At 41.0% G+C, this 20170-nt stretch overlaps 1 protein-coding gene and 1 long non-coding RNA gene across 5 annotated transcripts in view; one reads left to right on the forward strand and one right to left on the reverse strand.

Annotated features, from left to right (window-relative positions):
- LOC137439405 (hepatocyte nuclear factor 1-beta) overlaps positions 1-3481 on the reverse strand; it is a 113562-nt gene extending 110081 nt beyond the window's left edge. For 2 of the 4 annotated variants that reach the window (XR_013621422.1, XM_078768396.1), the window contains exon 1: positions 2763-3454. Coding sequence is in view for 2 of the 4 variants with exons in the window: in XM_078768396.1 (XP_078624522.1) it covers positions 2763-3199 (437 nt within the window). In the remaining 2 variants the exon portion in view is untranslated. Of the gene's footprint in view, positions 1-2762 lie in introns of all 4 variants that reach the window. The other 2 variants (XR_013621421.1, XM_068135130.2) reach the window with 2 other exon arrangements.
- On the forward strand, positions 2366-19957 carry LOC137439410 (uncharacterized). The gene is made up of 2 exons (XR_010986922.2): positions 2366-2656; positions 19384-19957. It is a non-coding gene; the product is annotated as an uncharacterized LOC137439410 (long non-coding RNA).
- Positions 19958-20170: the final 213 nt, after the last annotated feature.

Below are 20170 nucleotides of genomic sequence, written 5' to 3' on the forward strand. Positions count from 1 at the left end.
TTCCTCCGATAATTAAATAAAGACGCTTTTATCAGCTGTATTTATTATTTAAATTATTTGTTTTAATAACACAAAACTATTATTATAATTGCCACCTGTCTTCACCTATACCTATAAAAAACCTGCTACGATCCTATGCCCGGTTTCGTTTGCTCCATTAATAATTATTTTATAAAAATTAACTACATAATGTAGAAAATAATAATAATAATAATAATAATAATAATAATAATGATAATAATAATAAAAAAGATGCAGGACACGGTTATCCCATCACGATTTACGATAATTTAACATTGAGAAGTCACAACAACAATTATCACTACAATAATCTATCACTGTAACCATCACTAACAATCACCATATAAAACACCACAGCAATCACTGTGACAATCACCACAACCATCACCACACCAATAACCACAACAATTACCACACAAATCACTGTAACAATCGCCACAACAATAGTTGTAACAATCACCACAACAATAGTTTTAACAATCACCACAACAATAGTTGTAACAATCACCACAACAATAGTTGTAACAATCACCACAACAATTACTACACCAATCACTGTAACAATCACCACAACAATCACAACAACCACAACAATCACTACAATAATCAATCACCACAACAATCACCACAATAATTACGACACCAATCACTGTAACAATCACCACAACAATCACTACAACAATCACTACAATAATCAATCACCACAACAATCACTGTACCAATCACCACAACAATTACTACACCAATCACTGTAACAATCAGTGTAACAATCACCACAACAATCACTACAACAACCACAACAATCACCACAACAATTACCACACCAATCACTGTAACAATCACCACAACAATTACCACACCAATCACTGTAACAATCACCACAACAATTACCACACCAATCACTACAACAACCACAACAATCACGACAATAATCAATTACCACAACAATCACTGTAACAATCACCACAACAATCACTGTAACAATCGCCACAACAATCACTACAACAACCACAACAATCACCATAACAATCACCACAACAATTACCACACCAACCACTGTAACAATCACCACAACAATTACCACACCAATCACTGTAACAATCACCACAACAATTACCACACCAATCATGACAACAACCACAACAATAATCAATTACCACAACAATCACTGTAACAATCACCACAACAATCACTGTAACAATCACCACACCAATCACTGTAACAATCACCACAACAATCACACCAATCACTACAATAATCAATTACCACACCAATCACCACAACAATTACTACACTAATCACTGTAACAATCACCACAACAATCACTGTAACAATCACCACAACAATCACTACAACAACCACAACAATCACCATAACAATCACCACAACAATTACCACACCAATCACTGTAACAATCACCACAACAATTACTACACCAATCACTACAACAACCACAACAATAATCAATTACCACAACAATTACTACACTAATCACTGTAACAATCACCACAACAATCACTGTAACAATCACCACAACAATCACTACAACAACCACAACAATCACCATAACAATCACTGTAACAATCACCACAACAATCACTGTAACAATCACACCAATCACTACAATAATCAATTACCACAACAATCACCACAACAATTACCACACCAATCACTACAACAACCACAACAATCACTACAATAATCAATTACCACAACAATCACCACAACAATCACTGTAACAATCACCACAACAATTACCGCAACAATCTGTAGCAATCACACCAATCACTACAATAATCAATTACCACAACAATCACTGTAACAATTACCACACCAATCACTGTAACAATCACCACAACAATTACCACACCAATCACTGTAACAATCACACCAATCACTACAATTATAATCAATCACCACAACAATCACTGTAACAATCACCACAACCATCGTGTTTAATTAAAGCGCAACAGGTGAAAAGCCATAACGACTCCAGCACTGAAATGAAACTGAAAGGGTGAAGAGATCGTGAACAGGTGCACATCTCGGCAGGGCGAACATTATACGTATTTATATTTTATACATGTATAACTATATATATATATATATATATATATATATATACACAACTAATATAAGCTATTTGTATCGATCGGAAGCATTTTCGATCGCGTGGATCCCACAGGAATCGCACAACTCACGGTAACCAGGGCTCGGTTTTCCCGCGCGATGCGCTTCTCTCAGCGGAGACTGTCGTGCTGGGCGGTGTGTGTCGCCTCGTCACGTATTAAACGTGAGGAGACCGCCGAGGTATAAATGTTTGGAGTTAATGATCAGAGATCTCGGAGCTGCCGTTGGTTCAGCTTTTGCCAAGATGAGGGAAATAATAACCTTTATTTAGATAATTAGTAACTAGAGCGAAACACCCTCTTTGTGCGTTGAAAATGCGACCGGGGATCTCGTCGGTAATGGCGGGACCCGGGTGGGTCATTGTCCACGGATGAACACGCACCGACACCGAGAGATGGACATCGAGGAGGGACAACCCGCAATCGAGGTAATTACAACAAAAACAACAACCGGGACCGCGGGACGAGGAGCAACACCGCGTCGGACACACCGGACCATTGGTCAGGTAAAGGTGTTGCTGTTGCTACACAAAACGATTTTTTTTTTTTAAGGAAATAAATAACACCCATTTGCAGGTACAACGGTTCAGGTAATTAGGTGGTGTCGCTTACCGGAGAAGACCGTCCACCTCTCGCCTCTGCTCGGCTGCCTCTTCCGGACTCAAGGACTCGAGTTCCCTGATGATCGGTGGTGGTTCGGACTCGTCGCCATCCTCGGACGTGTCGTCGCCCGACTGCTGGTTCCGGCGACCCGAGGTCGTGCCCCCGTGACCGGGAGACTGCCCGTTCGTCAGGGTGATGTACTCCGAACGAGGGTGACCTTCGGGAGCCGCCAAGCCCAGGTGAGGGTGGTTTTGGTGTCCTTGAAGAACCCGCATCGTTTTGACGGACGCTGCGGACGGGTCGTCGTCGTCGTGCCGAAGGACGTTGAAGACCGGACGCGTCACATCGAGCTCGTCGATCGCCTCGATCAGGGTCGTCTTGCTCACGCCCGAGTCCAACAGACTCTCCAAAAGGCGTTGCTGCAGATCCGTCAGCTTGGAGACCATAGTGCGGATGCGCAAATGTCCATAAGTGTCATAAGTGTCCCTCGTTGAGGGAGGGGTGAGGGGGGTGGAGGTGGTAACGAGTATCTGAGAGCGAATGGAGCCGATCACACTATGTACCGACACGGCACGAACTCGAACACCTGGAAGGTTGTCCCGCTGAACCTCGTGGCGAAGACATGTCTGCCTCGGACCCCTCGGCGTCGCCTCGTCCCCCTCCCCCCTGCCACCCCCTCCCCCCAGTCTGCTGTTTACATTCGTTCCAAACAAATTTACACTCCCCTTTTATTTATCCATGCGCACCACCAGCGATGGACTTTGAACCGAGTGAGTCCACTCCCCCGGCCCTCCACTCCCACCCATTCCCTCCTCCACAATCCCCCATTTTCCCCTCCCCCTAGCCGGGATATCAGGGCGACTCACCCTCTGTACACTCATCCTGAGAGGGCTCCGTCCGCGCTCCAGCTCGACAACCATTGGAATCGCTTTTACACTTTCACTCAATTCTCAACTGAACCAAAGCATCATCTTTAAAACTTCCCATAAAAATAAAAATTCCATTCAAACAATGGAATTGTATCTCTTCAGAAGTGGGGTTTGGGGGGGGGGGGCAGGTCACATGAGATACATGGTGCGTGAGGTCCCAGGGAGAGGTTAGGGGTAAGGTGGGGGATACACGAGTTCAAAGTGGTACTTATCAGGAATACTGATGATATTCCTCTCATGGGGTAAAAGATAAAAGGTTATGGGGAATGTAAAATAATATACATCTAAGGGGGATTTGAGGAATGTAAAATAATATACATCTAAGGGGGATTTGAGGAATGTAAAATAATATACATCTAAGGGGGATTTGAGGAATGTAAAATAATATACATCTAAGGGGGATTTGAGGAATGTAAAATAATATACATCTAAGGGGGATTTGAGGAATGTAAAATAATATTCATCTGAGGGGGATTTGAGGAATGTAAAATAATATACATCTAAGGGGGATTTGAGGAATGTAAAATAATATTCATCGAAGGGTGATTTGAGGAATGTAAAGTAATATTCATCTAAGGGGGATTTGAGGAATGTAAAATAATATACATCTAAGGGGGATTTGAGGAATGTAAAATAATATACATCGAAGGGTGATTTGAGGAATGTAAAGTAATATTCATCTAAGGGGAATTTGAGGAATGTAAAATAATATACATCTAAGGGGGATTTGAGGAATGTAAAATAATATACAGCTGAGGGGGATTTGAGGAATGTAAAATAATATACATCGAAGGGGGATTTGAGGAATGTAAAGTAATATTCATCTAAGGGGGATTTGAGGAATGTAAAATAATATACATCTAAGGGGGATTTGAGGAATGTAAAATAATATACAGCTGAGGGGGATTTGAGGAATGTAAAATAATATACATCGAAGGGGGATTTGAGGAATGTAAAATAATATACATCTAAGGGGGATTTGAGGAATGTAAAATAATATACATCGAAGGGGGATTTGAGGAATGTAAAGTAATATTCATCTAAGGGGGAGTGTGAGGAATGTAAAATAATATTCATCTCAGGGGGATTTGAGGAATGTAAAATAATATTCATCTGAGGGGGATTTGAGGAATGTAAAATAATATTCATCTGAGGGGGAGTGTGAGGAATGTAAAATAATATACATCTAATGGGATTGTGAGGAATGTAAAATAATATTCATCTTATGGGATTGTGAGGAATGTAAAATAATATTCATCTAATGGGATTGTGAGGAATGTAAAATAATATTCATCTAATGGGATTGTGAGGAATGTAAAATAATATTCATCTAATGGGATTGTGAGGAATGTAAAATAATATTCATCTAATGGGATTGTGAGGAATGTAAAATAATATTCATCTAATGGGATTGTGAGGAATGTAAAATAATATTCATCTAATGGGATTGTGAGGAATGTAAAATAATATTCATCTAATGGGATTGTGAGGAATGTAAAATAATATTCATCTAAGGGGGATTGTAAGGAATGTAAAATAATATTCATCTAAGGGGGATTGTGAGGAATGTAAAATAATATTCATCGAATGGGATTGTGAGGAATGTAAAATAATATTCATCTAATGGGATTGTGAGGAATGTAAAATAATATTCATCTAATGGGATTGTGAGGAATGTAAAATAATATTCATCTAAGGGGGATTGTAAGGAATGTAAAATAATATTCATCTAAGGGGGATTTGAGGAATGTAAAATAATATTCATCTAATGGGATTGTGAGGAATGTAAAATAATATTCATCTAATGGGATTGTGAGGAATGTAAAATAATATTCATCTAAGGGGGATTTGAGGAATGTAAAATAATATTCATCTAATGGGATTGTGAGGAATGTAAAATAATATTCATCTAATGGGATTGTGAGGAATGTAAAATAATATTCATCTAATGGGATTGTGAGGAATGTAAAATAATATTCATCTAATGGGATTGTGAGGAATGTAAAATAATATTCATCTAATGGGATTGTGAGGAATGTAAAATAATATTCATCTGATGGGATTGTGAGGAATGTAAAATAATATTCATCTGATGGGATTGTGAGGAATGTAAAATAATATTCATCTTAGGGGATTGTGAGGAATGTAAAATAATATTCATCTTAGGGGATTGTGAGGAATGTAAAATAATATTCATCTGAGGGGGATTTGAGGAATGTAAAATAATATTCTCCCAATGGGATTGTGAGGAATGTAAAATAATATTCATCTAATGGGATTGTGAGAAATGTTAAATAATATTCATCTAAGGGGATTGTGAGGAATGTAAAATAATATTCATCTAAGGGGATTGTGAGGAATGTAAAATAATATTAATCGAAGGGGATTGTGAGGAATGTAAAATAATATTAATCGAAGGGGATTGTGAGGAATGTAAAATAATATTCATCGAAGGGGATTGTGAGGAATGTAAAATAATATTCATCTAATGGGATTGTGAGAAATGTTAAATAATATTCATCTAAGGGGATTGTGAGGAATGTAAAATAATATTCATCTAATGGGATTGTGAGAAATGTTAAATAATATTCATCGAAGGGGATTGTGAGGAATGTAAAATAATATTCATCTAATGGGATTGTGAGGAATGTAAAATAATATTCATCGAAGGGGATTGTGAGGAATGTAAAATAATATTCATCTAAGGGGATTGTGAGGAATGTAAAATAATATTCATCTAAGGGGATTGTGAGGAATGTAAAATAATATTCATCTAAGGGGGATTTGAGGAATGTAAAATAATATTCATCTAAGGGGGATTTGAGGAATGTAAAATAATATTCATCTAAGGGTGTTTTGAGGAATGTAAAATAATATTCATCTAAGGGGGATTTGAGGAATGTAAAATAATATTCATCTAAGGGTGTTTTGAGGAATGTAAAATAATATTCATCTAAGGGGGATTTGAGGAATGTAAAATAATATTCATCTAAGGGGGATTTGAGGAATGTAAAATAATATTCATCTAAGGGTGTTTTGAGGAATGTAAAATAATATTCATCTAAGGGGGATTTGAGGAATGTAAAATAATATTCATCTGATGGGATTGTGAGGAATGTAAAATAATATTCATCTTAGGGGGATTTGAGGAATGTAAAATAATATTCATCCAATGGGATTGTGAGGAATACAACAGGCATTTTAAAGGCCATTTTCCCTGCAAGAGCGGGGGTTAGCCCTGCGGTCCCCATGACAATCTTCTCCATTTTGCCCTATTTTCTGCATCTCCCCTTGTTAACCCCCTTGCCCGCATTTCTTCTTCGACCATCTTTAGCCAAGTCTTTCTCGGTCTTCCCCGTCCTCTACTTCCTTCCACATTCATTTCCATCACTCTTCTCAACAAGTCACTTTCATCCTTCCTCAACACATGACCAAACCATCTCAAACTGTTTCTCTTCACAGCATCCATCACAGGCTCTATTCCCATCATCTTTCGTAATTCATCATTTGTCTTCCTCTCTCTCAACGATACTCCACACATCCACCGAACCATTCGCATTTCCACCCTTTCCAGCCTTCGTTGCTGCTCTACGTTCATTACCCATGTCTCGCTCCCATAAATCATAACAATTCTCACACATACAGCATACACCTTTCCCTTCAGCTTCAACGACACTCGCGTCCTCGTCAGCACGCCACGTCATTGTGAGGAATGTAAAATAATATTCATCTAATGGGATTATTGGGAATGTAAAAGTATATTCCTCTAAGGGGGATTATGGGGGAATGTAAAAGTATATTCCTCGAAGGGGGATTATTGGGAATGTAAAAGTATATTCCTCTAATGGGGATTTTGGGGGAATGTAAAAGTATATTCCTCTAAGGGAGATTGTGAGGAATGTAAAATAATATTCATCTAAGGGGGATTTGAGGAATGTAAAATAATATTCATCTAATGGGATTGTGAGGAATGTAAAATAATATTCATCTAATGGGATTGTGAGGAATGTAAAATAATATTCATCTAATGGGATTGTGAGGAATGTAAAATAATATTCATCTAATGGGATTGTGAGGAATGTAAAATAATATTCATCTAATGGGATTGTGAGGAATGTAAAATAATATTCATCTAATGGGATTGTGAGGAATGTAAAATAATATTCATCTAATGGGATTGTGAGGAATGTAAAATAATATTCATCGAAGGGGATTGTGAGGAATGTAAAATAATATTCATCTAAGGGGATTGTGAGGAATGTAAAATAATATTCATCTAAGGGGATTGTGAGGAATGTAAAATAATATTCATCTAAGGGGGATTTGAGGAATGTAAAATAATATTCATCTAAGGGGGATTTGAGGAATGTAAAATAATATTCATCTAAGGGTGTTTTGAGGAATGTAAAATAATATTCATCTAAGGGGGATTTGAGGAATGTAAAATAATATTCATCTAAGGGTGTTTTGAGGAATGTAAAATAATATTCATCTAAGGGGGATTTGAGGAATGTAAAATAATATTCATCTAAGGGGGATTTGAGGAATGTAAAATAATATTCATCTAAGGGTGTTTTGAGGAATGTAAAATAATATTCATCTAAGGGGGATTTGAGGAATGTAAAATAATATTCATCTGATGGGATTGTGAGGAATGTAAAATAATATTCATCTTAGGGGGATTTGAGGAATGTAAAATAATATTCATCCAATGGGATTGTGAGGAATACAACAGGCATTTTAAAGGCCATTTTCCCTGCAAGAGCGGGGGTTAGCCCTGCGGTCCCCATGACAATCTTCTCCATTTTGCCCTATTTTCTGCATCTCCCCTTGTTAACCCCCTTGCCCGCATTTCTTCTTCGACCATCTTTAGCCAAGTCTTTCTCGGTCTTCCCCGTCCTCTACTTCCTTCCACATTCATTTCCATCACTCTTCTCAACAAGTCACTTTCATCCTTCCTCAACACATGACCAAACCATCTCAAACTGTTTCTCTTCACAGCATCCATCACAGGCTCTATTCCCATCATCTTTCGTAATTCATCATTTGTCTTCCTCTCTCTCAACGATACTCCACACATCCACCGAACCATTCGCATTTCCACCCTTTCCAGCCTTCGTTGCTGCTCTACGTTCATTACCCATGTCTCGCTCCCATAAATCATAACAATTCTCACACATACAGCATACACCTTTCCCTTCAGCTTCAACGACACTCGCGTCCTCGTCAGCACGCCACGTCATTGTGAGGAATGTAAAATAATATTCATCTAATGGGATTATTGGGAATGTAAAAGTATATTCCTCTAAGGGGGATTATGGGGGAATGTAAAAGTATATTCCTCGAAGGGGGATTATTGGGAATGTAAAAGTATATTCCTCTAATGGGGATTTTGGGGGAATGTAAAAGTATATTCCTCTAAGGGAGATTATTGGGAATGTCAAAGTATATTCCTCTAATGGGGATTTTGGGGGAATGTAAAAGTATATTCCTCTAAGGGGGATTTTGGGGGAATGTAAAAGTATATTCCTCTAAGGGGGATTATTGGGAATGTAAAAGTATATTCCTCTAATGGGGATTTTGGGGGAATGTAAAAGTATATTCCTCTAAGGGAGATTATTGGGAATGTCAAAGTATATTCCTCTAATGGGGATTTTGGGGGAATGTAAAAGTATATTCCTCTAATGGGGATTTTGGGGGAATGTAAAAGTATATTCCTCTAAGGGGGATTATGGGAATGTAAAAGTATATTCATCTATGGGCGATCATGGGGAATGTAAAAGAATATTCATCTAAGGGGGATTATTGGGAATGTAAAAGTATATTGCTCTAAGGGGGATTATGGGGAATGTAAAAGTATATTCCTCTAATGGGGATTTTGGGGGAATGTAAAAGTATATTCCTCTAAGGGGGATTATGGGAATGTAAAAGTATATTCATCTATGGGCGATCATGGGGAATGTAAAAGAATATTCATCTAAGGGGGATTATTGGGAATGTAAAAGTATATTGCTCTAAGGGGGATTATGGGGAATGTAAAATAATATTAATCTAAGGGGAATTGTGAGGAATGTAAAAGTATATTCATCTATGGGCGATTATGGGGGAATGTGAAAGTATTTTCCTCTCGAGGGATTATGAGGAATAAAAGTATATTCCTTTTTGGGGGATTATAGGAAATGTGAAAGTATATTCCTCTGGAGGGGCGTATGGGGGAATGCCAAAGTATTTCCCGCTTGGGGGATTATGTGGAATAAAAGCATATTCCTCTGGGGGGGATTAAAAGGAATGTTTAAATATTTTCCTCTGTGGGAGATTATGGGGAATGTAAAATTATTGATAAGGATTTGGGTGTGAGCACGGACGAGGTTCGTGATTGCCGGACCCGCAACTCACTATCCGACCCTGGGCCACTAGGCCACGATAACTCCTTGTACCGGGCGGGTTGTTAAGAAACCGCAGATGCTGGTTGAGGTCATTAAATTGAGCAGGGTTCTAACTCCCTCAGTCACGTTACCTTACATATTGATTACCCTGCGCTGGCGAAGTGAAAAGAAGGTTTAGGCATTCGGTTGTGTACGTGCGTGCTTCTGCATTTAAAATAATTATTTTCTTGGCAACCGTTGGTCCGATTGACACGAAATGTTACCATACGTTCCCATCGTTACCAACGAAATGTTACCATGTTACCAAATGCCCTCGTCTGTAGAACTATTTATTCATAATTATGACGTCGTAGATCACGTGGCATGGACGCCATCTTGGAAAAACGTTACACCTCTATCTCCAAAACCGCTCAATGGAAAAAATTGAAACAAGGCTCTGTCAAGTACTCTCCATAGGGAATAAGATATGTTAATGATGATGGCATCGGTGCCTTCATTATGACGTCATATTTCAACAAGTACACGCTTGATCTGATCAGTATGAAAAAAAAGTTTTCGCTGCAACTGTTTGTCCAATGGACGCGAAATTTTGACCATAGGAGCACTTCCTCCGGTATAATTTTTTAATGATAATTATGACGTCATAGGGTATGTTTGTACAGGCACCATCTTGGAAAAATCGAAAAAGTTGCACCTCTATAATCGCCAAAACCGCTCCATGGAAAAAATTGAAACATGGCTCATTGTAAAGATCTGCACATGGGGAATAAGTGTTTTTAACGATGACGTCATTGGTGCCTTAATTATGACATCATAATTTGACAGGGACCAGTTTGAGTACCAATTTGACATTTGAGTACCAGTTCACTGGTAATTCCCTGCTTGTCGTAAAAAGGCAACAAAAAGGGTTGGCGTCAGGAAGGGCATCCGGCCATAAAACATTGCTTCAAAAAGGGGACAAAAAAAACAACAACAATGGTTCCCGAAAAAGGCCAACCCCCGCTTTGCGGGGAAAAATGGCCTCTAAAGGTGGTTATTATATTATATATATAATTTGACAGGGACAACACAGTCTGATCACTGAAATTTCTTGAGCATGATCTATACAACAATTATATTAGAGAATATAAATTTATGATGTCATCGCTCTCTTGGTCTCGCAGCCATATTGAATCAAAGAAAGAAAAACCCCTTCAAAAACAGAAGAATGGGCTCACACCAAGTTGACTGCACAGGGTAAGTATTCTATGAATACCATCTAGTTTAATTACTTTAACTGGGGAACCACGCCCTCAACACCTATCTGTCTACTTATTACAGCCGAGAAAACTGTGGGGTTTGAAATTGGCTAAAGCAGCAGAAAGAAACAGTGGGGTACAACGTCCCGTCTATTTCTCAAGCACACACTACCGACTGCCAAATGTCTCGGTCTACCCATGAGAAAGAGTTCTTAGCCAGCACACCAGGCTGATAGCTCCTTCCCACTCACAGTACTCGGCGGTCAGTTTTAGCATGACTGATGGCGATCGACAGTTTACCTTCAAAGGCCTCGTCATTGAAAACCTGGATGCTCATGTTCTGACAGGACCTTTCATGGAGCTGAATTACATTTTTGTTCACCCGGCTAAACGCCACATCATCCTCAATGATGGGTCCATATACCAGTATGGTTCCTCTAATCTCTCCCACTCACCATACAGTTTGCCGTGCCCCTCCATGAACTACAACCGTTTGGCCTGGTGAATACATTGAGCTAGACCTCCCTGGAAATTTGTCTGATTCTACATACACCACTGGTCAAAAGTTTTAGAACACCTCAATTTTAACAGTTTTTATTTAAATTTAAGCAATTCAAGTCCAGTGAATAACCTGAAATGGTGCAAATGAATGAATGATCGTTTTAAGGCCATTTTCCCCGCTAGAGCGGGGATTAGCCTTGCGGGCCCTATGACAATCATGGCTCCCTGTTTGAGGCAATGTTTTTATGGCCGGATGCCCTTCCTGACGCCAACCCTTGGTCGCCTCTTCGATGTGCAGGGATACGGTGTACCTATTCTAAACCGGGGTACACACCGGGATCATTCATCCCAGCAAGCTGGTACTCAATTTGCCGACCTCGGAAGGATGACAAGCTGAGTCAACCCCCCTGGCGTTAATTCAGCGATCGACCGGGATTCGAACCCAGGATCCTAGGATCCCAAGCCGGCACCCTAACCGCTAAGCCAACACCAGGTGCAAAGGTAAGCAGTAAACTGCTCGAGGTAAAAAAAAAAGAAGTTTAGATTAGCAAAAACAGGAAAAGAATGTAAATTGCACAGTTATATTGTAAAAAAGGCCTTCTTCGGGGAACAAGTAATGGGTTAACAACTTACAGCTGTTCTGCAGCAATGTAAGTAAATTACGCCTTTAAAGTTGATGCAAACAATTCCTACAGGTGTCCCAACCTCTGCTGATTACTTGATTACAACCCCCCTGTGTATAAAAGCAGTATTGGAACAGACTGTTATTACACCCTCTGAAGCATTATTTGGACAATATTGCACTGCAGGAAGTAGTATATTGCTATCATAATGGTGAGAAAAGGCAATTAACAAAGGAAGACAGACAGACAATTATAACCCTTAAAAGTGTAGGTCTTTCCTTTAGAGAAATTGCAAAGAAAGGCAAGGTGTCAGTGAGTACAGTTTCCTACACCATCAAAAGGCACTTGGAAACTGGAGGAAACTCTGACAGGAAGAGGTCTGGGAGACCCAAAGCCACAACAGAATCAGAAGACAAGTATCTGAGAGTCAACAGCTTGCGTGATAGGTGGCTCACAGGACAACAGCTTCAAGCACAGCTTAACATTGGTCGAAGTAAGCAAGTCTCAGTTTCAACTGTGAAGAGAAGACTTCGAGCTGCAGGTTTGACAGGTCGAGTGGCAGTAAGAAAGCCATTGCTAAGATTGCAAAATAAGAAAAAGAGGCTTGCCTGGGCCATGAAGCACCGCCAGTGGACTACTGAAGACTGGAAGAAGGTCTTATGGACCGATGAATCAAAATTTGAAATCTTTGGTTCATCACGCAGGGTTTTTGTACGCCATCGAGTAGGCGAAAGGATGGTTCCTCAGTGTGTGACACCAACTGTCAAACATGGCGGAGGAAGCGTGATGGTCTGGGGCTCTTTTGCTGGATCCGGAGTCGGTGACTTGCACAGAGTGACTGGCACCCTGAACCAAAGGGGCTACCACAGCATTTTGCAGCGCCATGCAATACCCTCTGGAATACGCCTAGTTGGTCAGGGGTTCATCCTACAGCAAGATAATGACCCTAAACACACCTCCAGGCTATGTGAAAACTACCTTAGAGGAAAAGAACAAGACGGTAGGCTTCAAATCATGGAATGGCCAGCACAGTCTCCAGACTTAAACCCCATCGAGCTGGTTTGGGATGAACTGGACAGAAAGGTGAAAGCAAAGCAACCTACAAGTGCAACACATTTGTGGGAACTTCTGCAACAGTGTTGGGAAGAACTTCCCGAACAATATTTGATTTCCATTATCGAAAGAATGCCACGAGTGTGTTCAGCGGTTATATCTGCAAAAGGTGGCTACTTTGCTGAGTCAAAAATTTAAATTAAATTTTGTTAAACAAAATGATTCTATGATTTCTTTTTTATCTCCCAATTGTTTATTTGTCCTCTGCTTAATTTCAGAGTACATTGAGACAGTAAACTGCATAAATTTCAATAAAAACTGGAAAAATTGAGGTGTTCTAAAACTTTTGACCGGTAGTGTATGCCCTAGAACATCGCAATGACTATCGGGCTCATCATCCTTCAACTTAAATATGTCCCCTCCCCCCAAATCTCAGAGGGTATCTGGAAAGATCCGCATTGCCAATTTAATTGATGACCCTCAAATTGTCAGATCCCATGAACATTTTTGTCAAATCCGTCCCATCTTCATGCCTTCAAACATCAACAGTGAGACTTGTAAACGCCACATCATCCTCAATGATGTGTCCATATACCAATATGGTTCCTCTGATCTCTCTCCCACCCACCATACAGTGTGCCGTGCCCATTTGCTATGTGCTCCTCCATGAACCTCAACTGTTTGGCCTGGTGAATACATCGAGCTAGACCTCTCTGGCAATTTGTCTGATCCTACATATGCCCTAGAACATCGCAATGACTATCGGGCTCATCATCTTTCAACTGAAATATGCTCCTCCCCCCAAATCTCATAGATGGTATATGGAAAGATCCGCATTGCCAATTTAATTGATGACCCTCAAAATGTCAGATCCCATGAACATTTTTGTCAAATCCATCCCATCCTCATGCCTTCAAACATCACCAGTGAGACTTGTACCCCACCTCCAACAGTTCATGTTGGAGAGTAAGTGTACTTGCATTCAGATGGATCCAGGTCTCGAGCACGGGATCGTTACCCGGTTGTGTCCGTGGACAGGAACGGGTGTGACACGCAAGTTTGCTGGCTCTCAACTCTGACGCTAATTGTATCATGTACGGCAATGTGAGTGTTACAAGGTACCCACATGGACCACACCTGCCATCACACACCCGCACAAAGGTTCCTGTTATGATTCTCTCTGCGATGAAGGTGACTGAGGGGCCACCTATCACTCCCCCTGATCCACCTCCCATACCTCCCATTCTCTCAACTCCAAATGAACGTGTTCTGCCACCAAGTCCTCCTCCAGCTGTTCTGCCCTCTACGCTTTATCATCCCCGTGATTCCCAGATTCAATGCCATGGTGATGAAAGCACGGCAACCACGTCACCTATTATCATGCGATCAGGATGTCTACGTTCACTGCCCAAACACTTGGATGACTACGTTCTTGATGAATGAGTGGTTGCATATGTATGAATTGGGCAGAATAATTCCCTGGCGCCTGAGGACAGTCTAACCAGTGAACGTGCCTTTCCGCTGAACCTACATTGTCAGTCTACTACCTTTAGGCATATGTACACATACTGTTCTGGTTTTATTTTTTTTGTCATGTCCCAGCAATGCAGTATTATTTAATACACTACATGTCCAAAAGTATGTGGACACCCCTTCTAATTAGTGGATTCGGCTGTTTCAGCCACACCCATTGCTGACAGGTATATATAATCAAGCACACAGCCATGCAATCTCCATAGACAAACATTGGCAGTAGAATGGGCCGAACTGAAGAGCTCAGTGACTTTCAACGTGGCACCGTCATAGAATGCCACCTTTCCAACAAGTCATTTCGTCAAATTGCTGCCCTGGTCAACTCTAAATGCTGTTATTGTGAAGTGGAAATGTCTAGGAGCAACAACAGCTCAGCCGTAAAGTGGTAGGCCACACAAGCTCACAGAATGGGACCGCCAAGTGCTGAAGCACGTACCGTGTAAAAATCGTCTGTCCTCGGTTGCAACACTCACTACCAAGTTCCAAACTGCCTCTGGAAGCAACGTCAGCACAACAACTGTTCGTCGGGAGCTTCATGAAATGGGTTTCCATGGCCGAGCAGCCTCACAAGCCTAAGATCACCATGCGCAATGCCAAGCGTCGGCTGGAGTGGTGTAAAGCCCGCCGCCATTGGACTCTGGAGCAGTGGAAACGCATTCTCTGGAATGATGAATCACGCTTCACCATCTGGCAGTCCGACAGATGAATCTGGGTTTGTCGGATGCCAGGAGAACGCTACCTGCCCGAATGCATAGTGCCAACTGTAAAGTTTGGTGGAGGAGGAATAATGGTCTGGGGATGTTTTTCATGGTTCGGGCTCGGCCCCTTAGTTCCAGTGAAGGGAAATCATAACGCTACAGCATGCAATGACATTCTAGACGATTGTGTACTTCCAACTTTGTGGCAGCAGTTTGGGGAAGGCCCTTTCCAGTTTCAGCGTGACAATGCCCCCGTGCACAAAGCGAAGTCCATACAGAAATGGTTTGGCCCGATCGGTGTGGAAGAACTTGACCGGCCTGCACAGAGCCCTAACCTCAACCCAATCGAACACCTTTGGGATGATGTGGAAAGCCAACTGCGAGCCAGGCCTACTCGCCCAACATCAGTGCCCCACCTCACTAATGCTCTTGTGGCTGAATGGAAGCAAATCCCCACAGCAATGTTCCATCATCTCGTGGAAAGCCTTCCCAGAAGAGTGGAGGCTGTTATAACAGCAAAGAGGGGACCAAGTCCATATCAATGCCCATGATTTTGTAATGAGATGTTTGACGAGCACATACTGGTGTGATGTTTGGGTGTCCACATACTTTTGGCCATGTAGTGTAGTTTGACTTAATTTTGCTGGTGTTTATTCCCAATATTTTGCATTTCTTCTTTATCTTGATATATCGTATGTGTATGTTCGCTTATACTGGTTAACGAGAAATGTTAGTTAGCAAAGAGGTTTTTTTTTTTCAAGGCAAGTGTGTGGCCACACCAATATTGATTGCTGTTGTTTTACTGTTTAGGATATGACGTCATCTGATGCCGTCCCGCACATGCTGGTTGTGCCTTGGTTGCTCACATCTTCTTCATTTTCACTCTCTAACTTCCATGGACTCGTTGTGCTTTGCATGGGCTCCCAATAAACTCGAGCTGTTCACAAATGGGTTCACAAATCACAACTCAGCTAATTGGTGCAGACAATATACACAAGGATACACACAAATAACTTTGGCAGAGGAGTCCATTCGGCATATGCCTGTCCTGCACCAACCGCAGCCTTGTGCTGCATACAAACAAAGGAGAATGCACCTTGATGAAGTCCACAATGGAGTGATCTGAGTCCTGGTTGTGCTTTTAATGCTGCATACGTCACATACTACTATTTCCAACGTCTTTGAATGTCTTCTCAATTCCCATTTCCTCAAGCATCTTGTATCACAGTCTTCTATCTGACCATCAATATGGCTTTCGCAAAGCAAAATCCCCCAATGATATTCGTTTTTACATTACGAATCTCTGGGTCTCTTCTCTGAGAGAATTTGGGGAATCCTTTGTTGTAGGCCTTGATATCTCAAAAGCCTTTGACAGAGTTTGGCATCGGGTCTGATATCCAAGCTTCCCTCTTTGGGCTTTCCTCCTTCGCTCTGCTCTCTCATATCGAGCTTTCTATCTGACCGCTCTATCTCCGTAATTGTTGATGGTTCAACATCCCTTTCCCTCCCCATCGACAGCGGTGTCCCTCAGGGTTCTGTCCTGTCTCCAATACTCTTCCTTCTTTTTATCAATCACCTTTTTTCTTCTACAAATAACTAAATACACTTGTATGCTAATGGCTCGACATTACATTCCTCCATGTTTTTGACATCTGCCCCATCCTCCCTCACTTGATCTACATCTCATTTGATCACAGCAACCTCTTTAAATTCGGATTTGGACAAGATTCCCCAGTGGGGAAAATGTAATCAGGTTAAGTTCAATGCTTCTAAAATTCAATTTCTTCACATCTCTTTCTCTAAAACTCCTCTAATCTCTCCAATATCCTTTTAAAGCTCCACAATTATACCATGTGATTCAATAAACCTACTAGGTATTACCCTAACATCAAATTTATCCTGGAATCCACAGATTACACAGATAGCTAAGTCTGCCTCGAAAAAACTAGGAGTCTTGTTCAGATGTTGAAGATTCTTCTCCTCTCAACAGTTGCTTCAACTATATAAAGGATTGATTCGTCCTTGCATAGAGGACTGCTCTCACATCTGGGGAGGTTTTAGCTCCACATACTTACTGGACAGAATTGAATCCAAAGTAATCCGACTTATCAACCCTCCCAATCCAACCTCAAAACTTGTCCCGCTTAAATTAGGCCACAAAGTTGGCTCTTTCTCTTTTCTACGGACATTACTTCGGTTTCTGCTCCCAAGAACTTGCTGCTTGTGTACCTCCGCCATTAGCGAGACCACGGAATACTCGACAAGCCACTACATCTCGTGATTATTGTGTGGCCATTGGCAACTCAAGAGTGGGTCGTTATGATGTTTGTTTCCTCCCCACCACTGCCAAACTATGGAACTCTTTACATTCGCATGTATTTCCAAACACTTACGACCTTCCACTTTTCAAAAAGAAGATTTTTTACTTCCTCAAAAACTCTATTCTAAAGGCTATTCTCTCTTCACTTTTCTATCAATGCAGCTCTTTTATTTAAGGCTTGGCCTCGATGAGGACTATATAGAACGTGACTGAAGCCTTTGACATTAAAAAAAAACGAACAATGCGACTGTCGCCAATATGCCTCCGCATAGTCCCACAACGGGTAGAGGCCATCACTCTGCATATGTATGGGTAGGGGATCACATTTGTGAAGTTTCGTGCTTATCGGATAAGGTTCGAGGATAAGTTTAAGATGAGCGGGAGACAAGATGGAGAGAGAGAGGGGGAAGCACACAAGTACAACAGTAGAGAACAGGGACATTGGGAGATCTGTGGGAGGGATAGGGCTTGGGGGGGGGGGGGGGGGGTGGGAGAGTAAAAAAAAAACACATGGACACTGCTTGGACTTCCAGGAAAGAATTCACTATTTCAAAAAAGTGGACCTGGGGTGCATTAACGGGGGTAGAGAAGATCAAGGTGTTGGATGGGGGAAGATAAGAGATGGTGGTGAACAGCAGTTTTAAAGACCTGGAGGGAGGAGTGGGATTGAAGGGAGTGTGGCAGTTTGTTCCAGAGGTGGGAGAAAAGTGGAATAAAAGAGTGAAGGTGAACAGAAGTCTTGAATTTCGCAGTTTCACCATAAGAGGGTTGCTGGCAGATCTTGTGCGACCTGAAGGAATATTTGGGGGGACAGACCACAGACAGAGCAGGGGGAGCAAGGCCAGAGAGGAGTCGGTAGAAGACAGAAAGACCACCAACCTGCCTGCGGTGAGTGAGTGAAAGGCCCTCAGAGATAGCTTCATCGCCGGAGATTCCAATGATTCTGAAAGCTTTGGTTTCAACAGTGTGAAGACGAGCTCGGTGTGAGGCAGGAGCACCGGCCCAGAGGGGAGAGCAGTATTCCATTGAGCTGCGGATGAAAGCCTTGTATGTGGTAAGAACCTCAGGTGTGCCAAGGAAGGACTTCGCACGATGGAGGATGCCCAGTCGGCGACTGGCTTTGGAGGCCAGATTTGAAATGTGATTTTCCCAAGAGAGATCATGGCTGATAGTGAGACCCAAAAGCTTGAGTGACATAATAATATTTACATGTAACATAATATTTACATAATCAATATTTTAAAAAAAATTATGTAAAAATAAAATGTAAATAATTTAATAAACGACATTATTAAAAAATGTCCAGATCATTTCTAATTTCGGATATGCCATTTATCTTTCACACACAGATTTAACTTTGAGGAGATGGATATGGATCGCACCTGATGCCTGGATACCTGATGCTACAACGTCCTCCTCCTCCTCCTCCCACACCTCTGATATTTTAAATTGACAACTGATATTCTAAATTTTCTGAACTGTTGTCCATTGTACATGTACTAGATCTCGAGTTGTGTATATGGAATTCCAGACTACTACAACAGGGTGTACTGCACCTCCGTATACGTCATCGCACTGAGCATGGAATCCATCCCAGATGGATTTTGTCGCCTCTAACAGGATACATTTAATAATTGTCCCACACACAAAATGAAGAGCAGGGTTAAGCGACTAGTTCAGTTTGTCTATCTGTCTGTCTTTCTACAAATGTGAATTTATGATCGAGGAACAACTTCGTTTCAATTGAATGTTATATTTTATGTTATACCATATCCTTTGTTCTCAAGACTACGTGGGGTAAGGTGTACTATGAACTCTCTAGTTAACCTCGCCTGACGAGAAGGTATTGCATTTGAGTCCGTTTGTCTGTTTGTTTGTCTGTCTGTGTTTGTCTGCACAGAATAAATATGATTTTCTCAGCAACCGTTGGTCTGATTTACAGGAAATTTTCACCATAGGTGCAACTCCACCTGGAGAATATTTAATGATAATTATGACGTCATAGATCACGTGGTTCGGCCGCCATCTTGGAAAAAAAGAAAAACTTTGTACCTCTATATCTCCGAAATCTCTGAATAGAAAAAATTGAGGCATTGCTCATTGTAAAGAACTCTTTAATCGGGAATAAGATATGCT

This window comes from Myxine glutinosa, chromosome 14, assembly GCF_964187855.1.
Source record: "Myxine glutinosa chromosome 14, kmMyxGlut1.1, whole genome shotgun sequence".
NCBI classification, from domain to species: Eukaryota; Metazoa; Chordata; class Myxini; order Myxiniformes; family Myxinidae; genus Myxine; species Myxine glutinosa.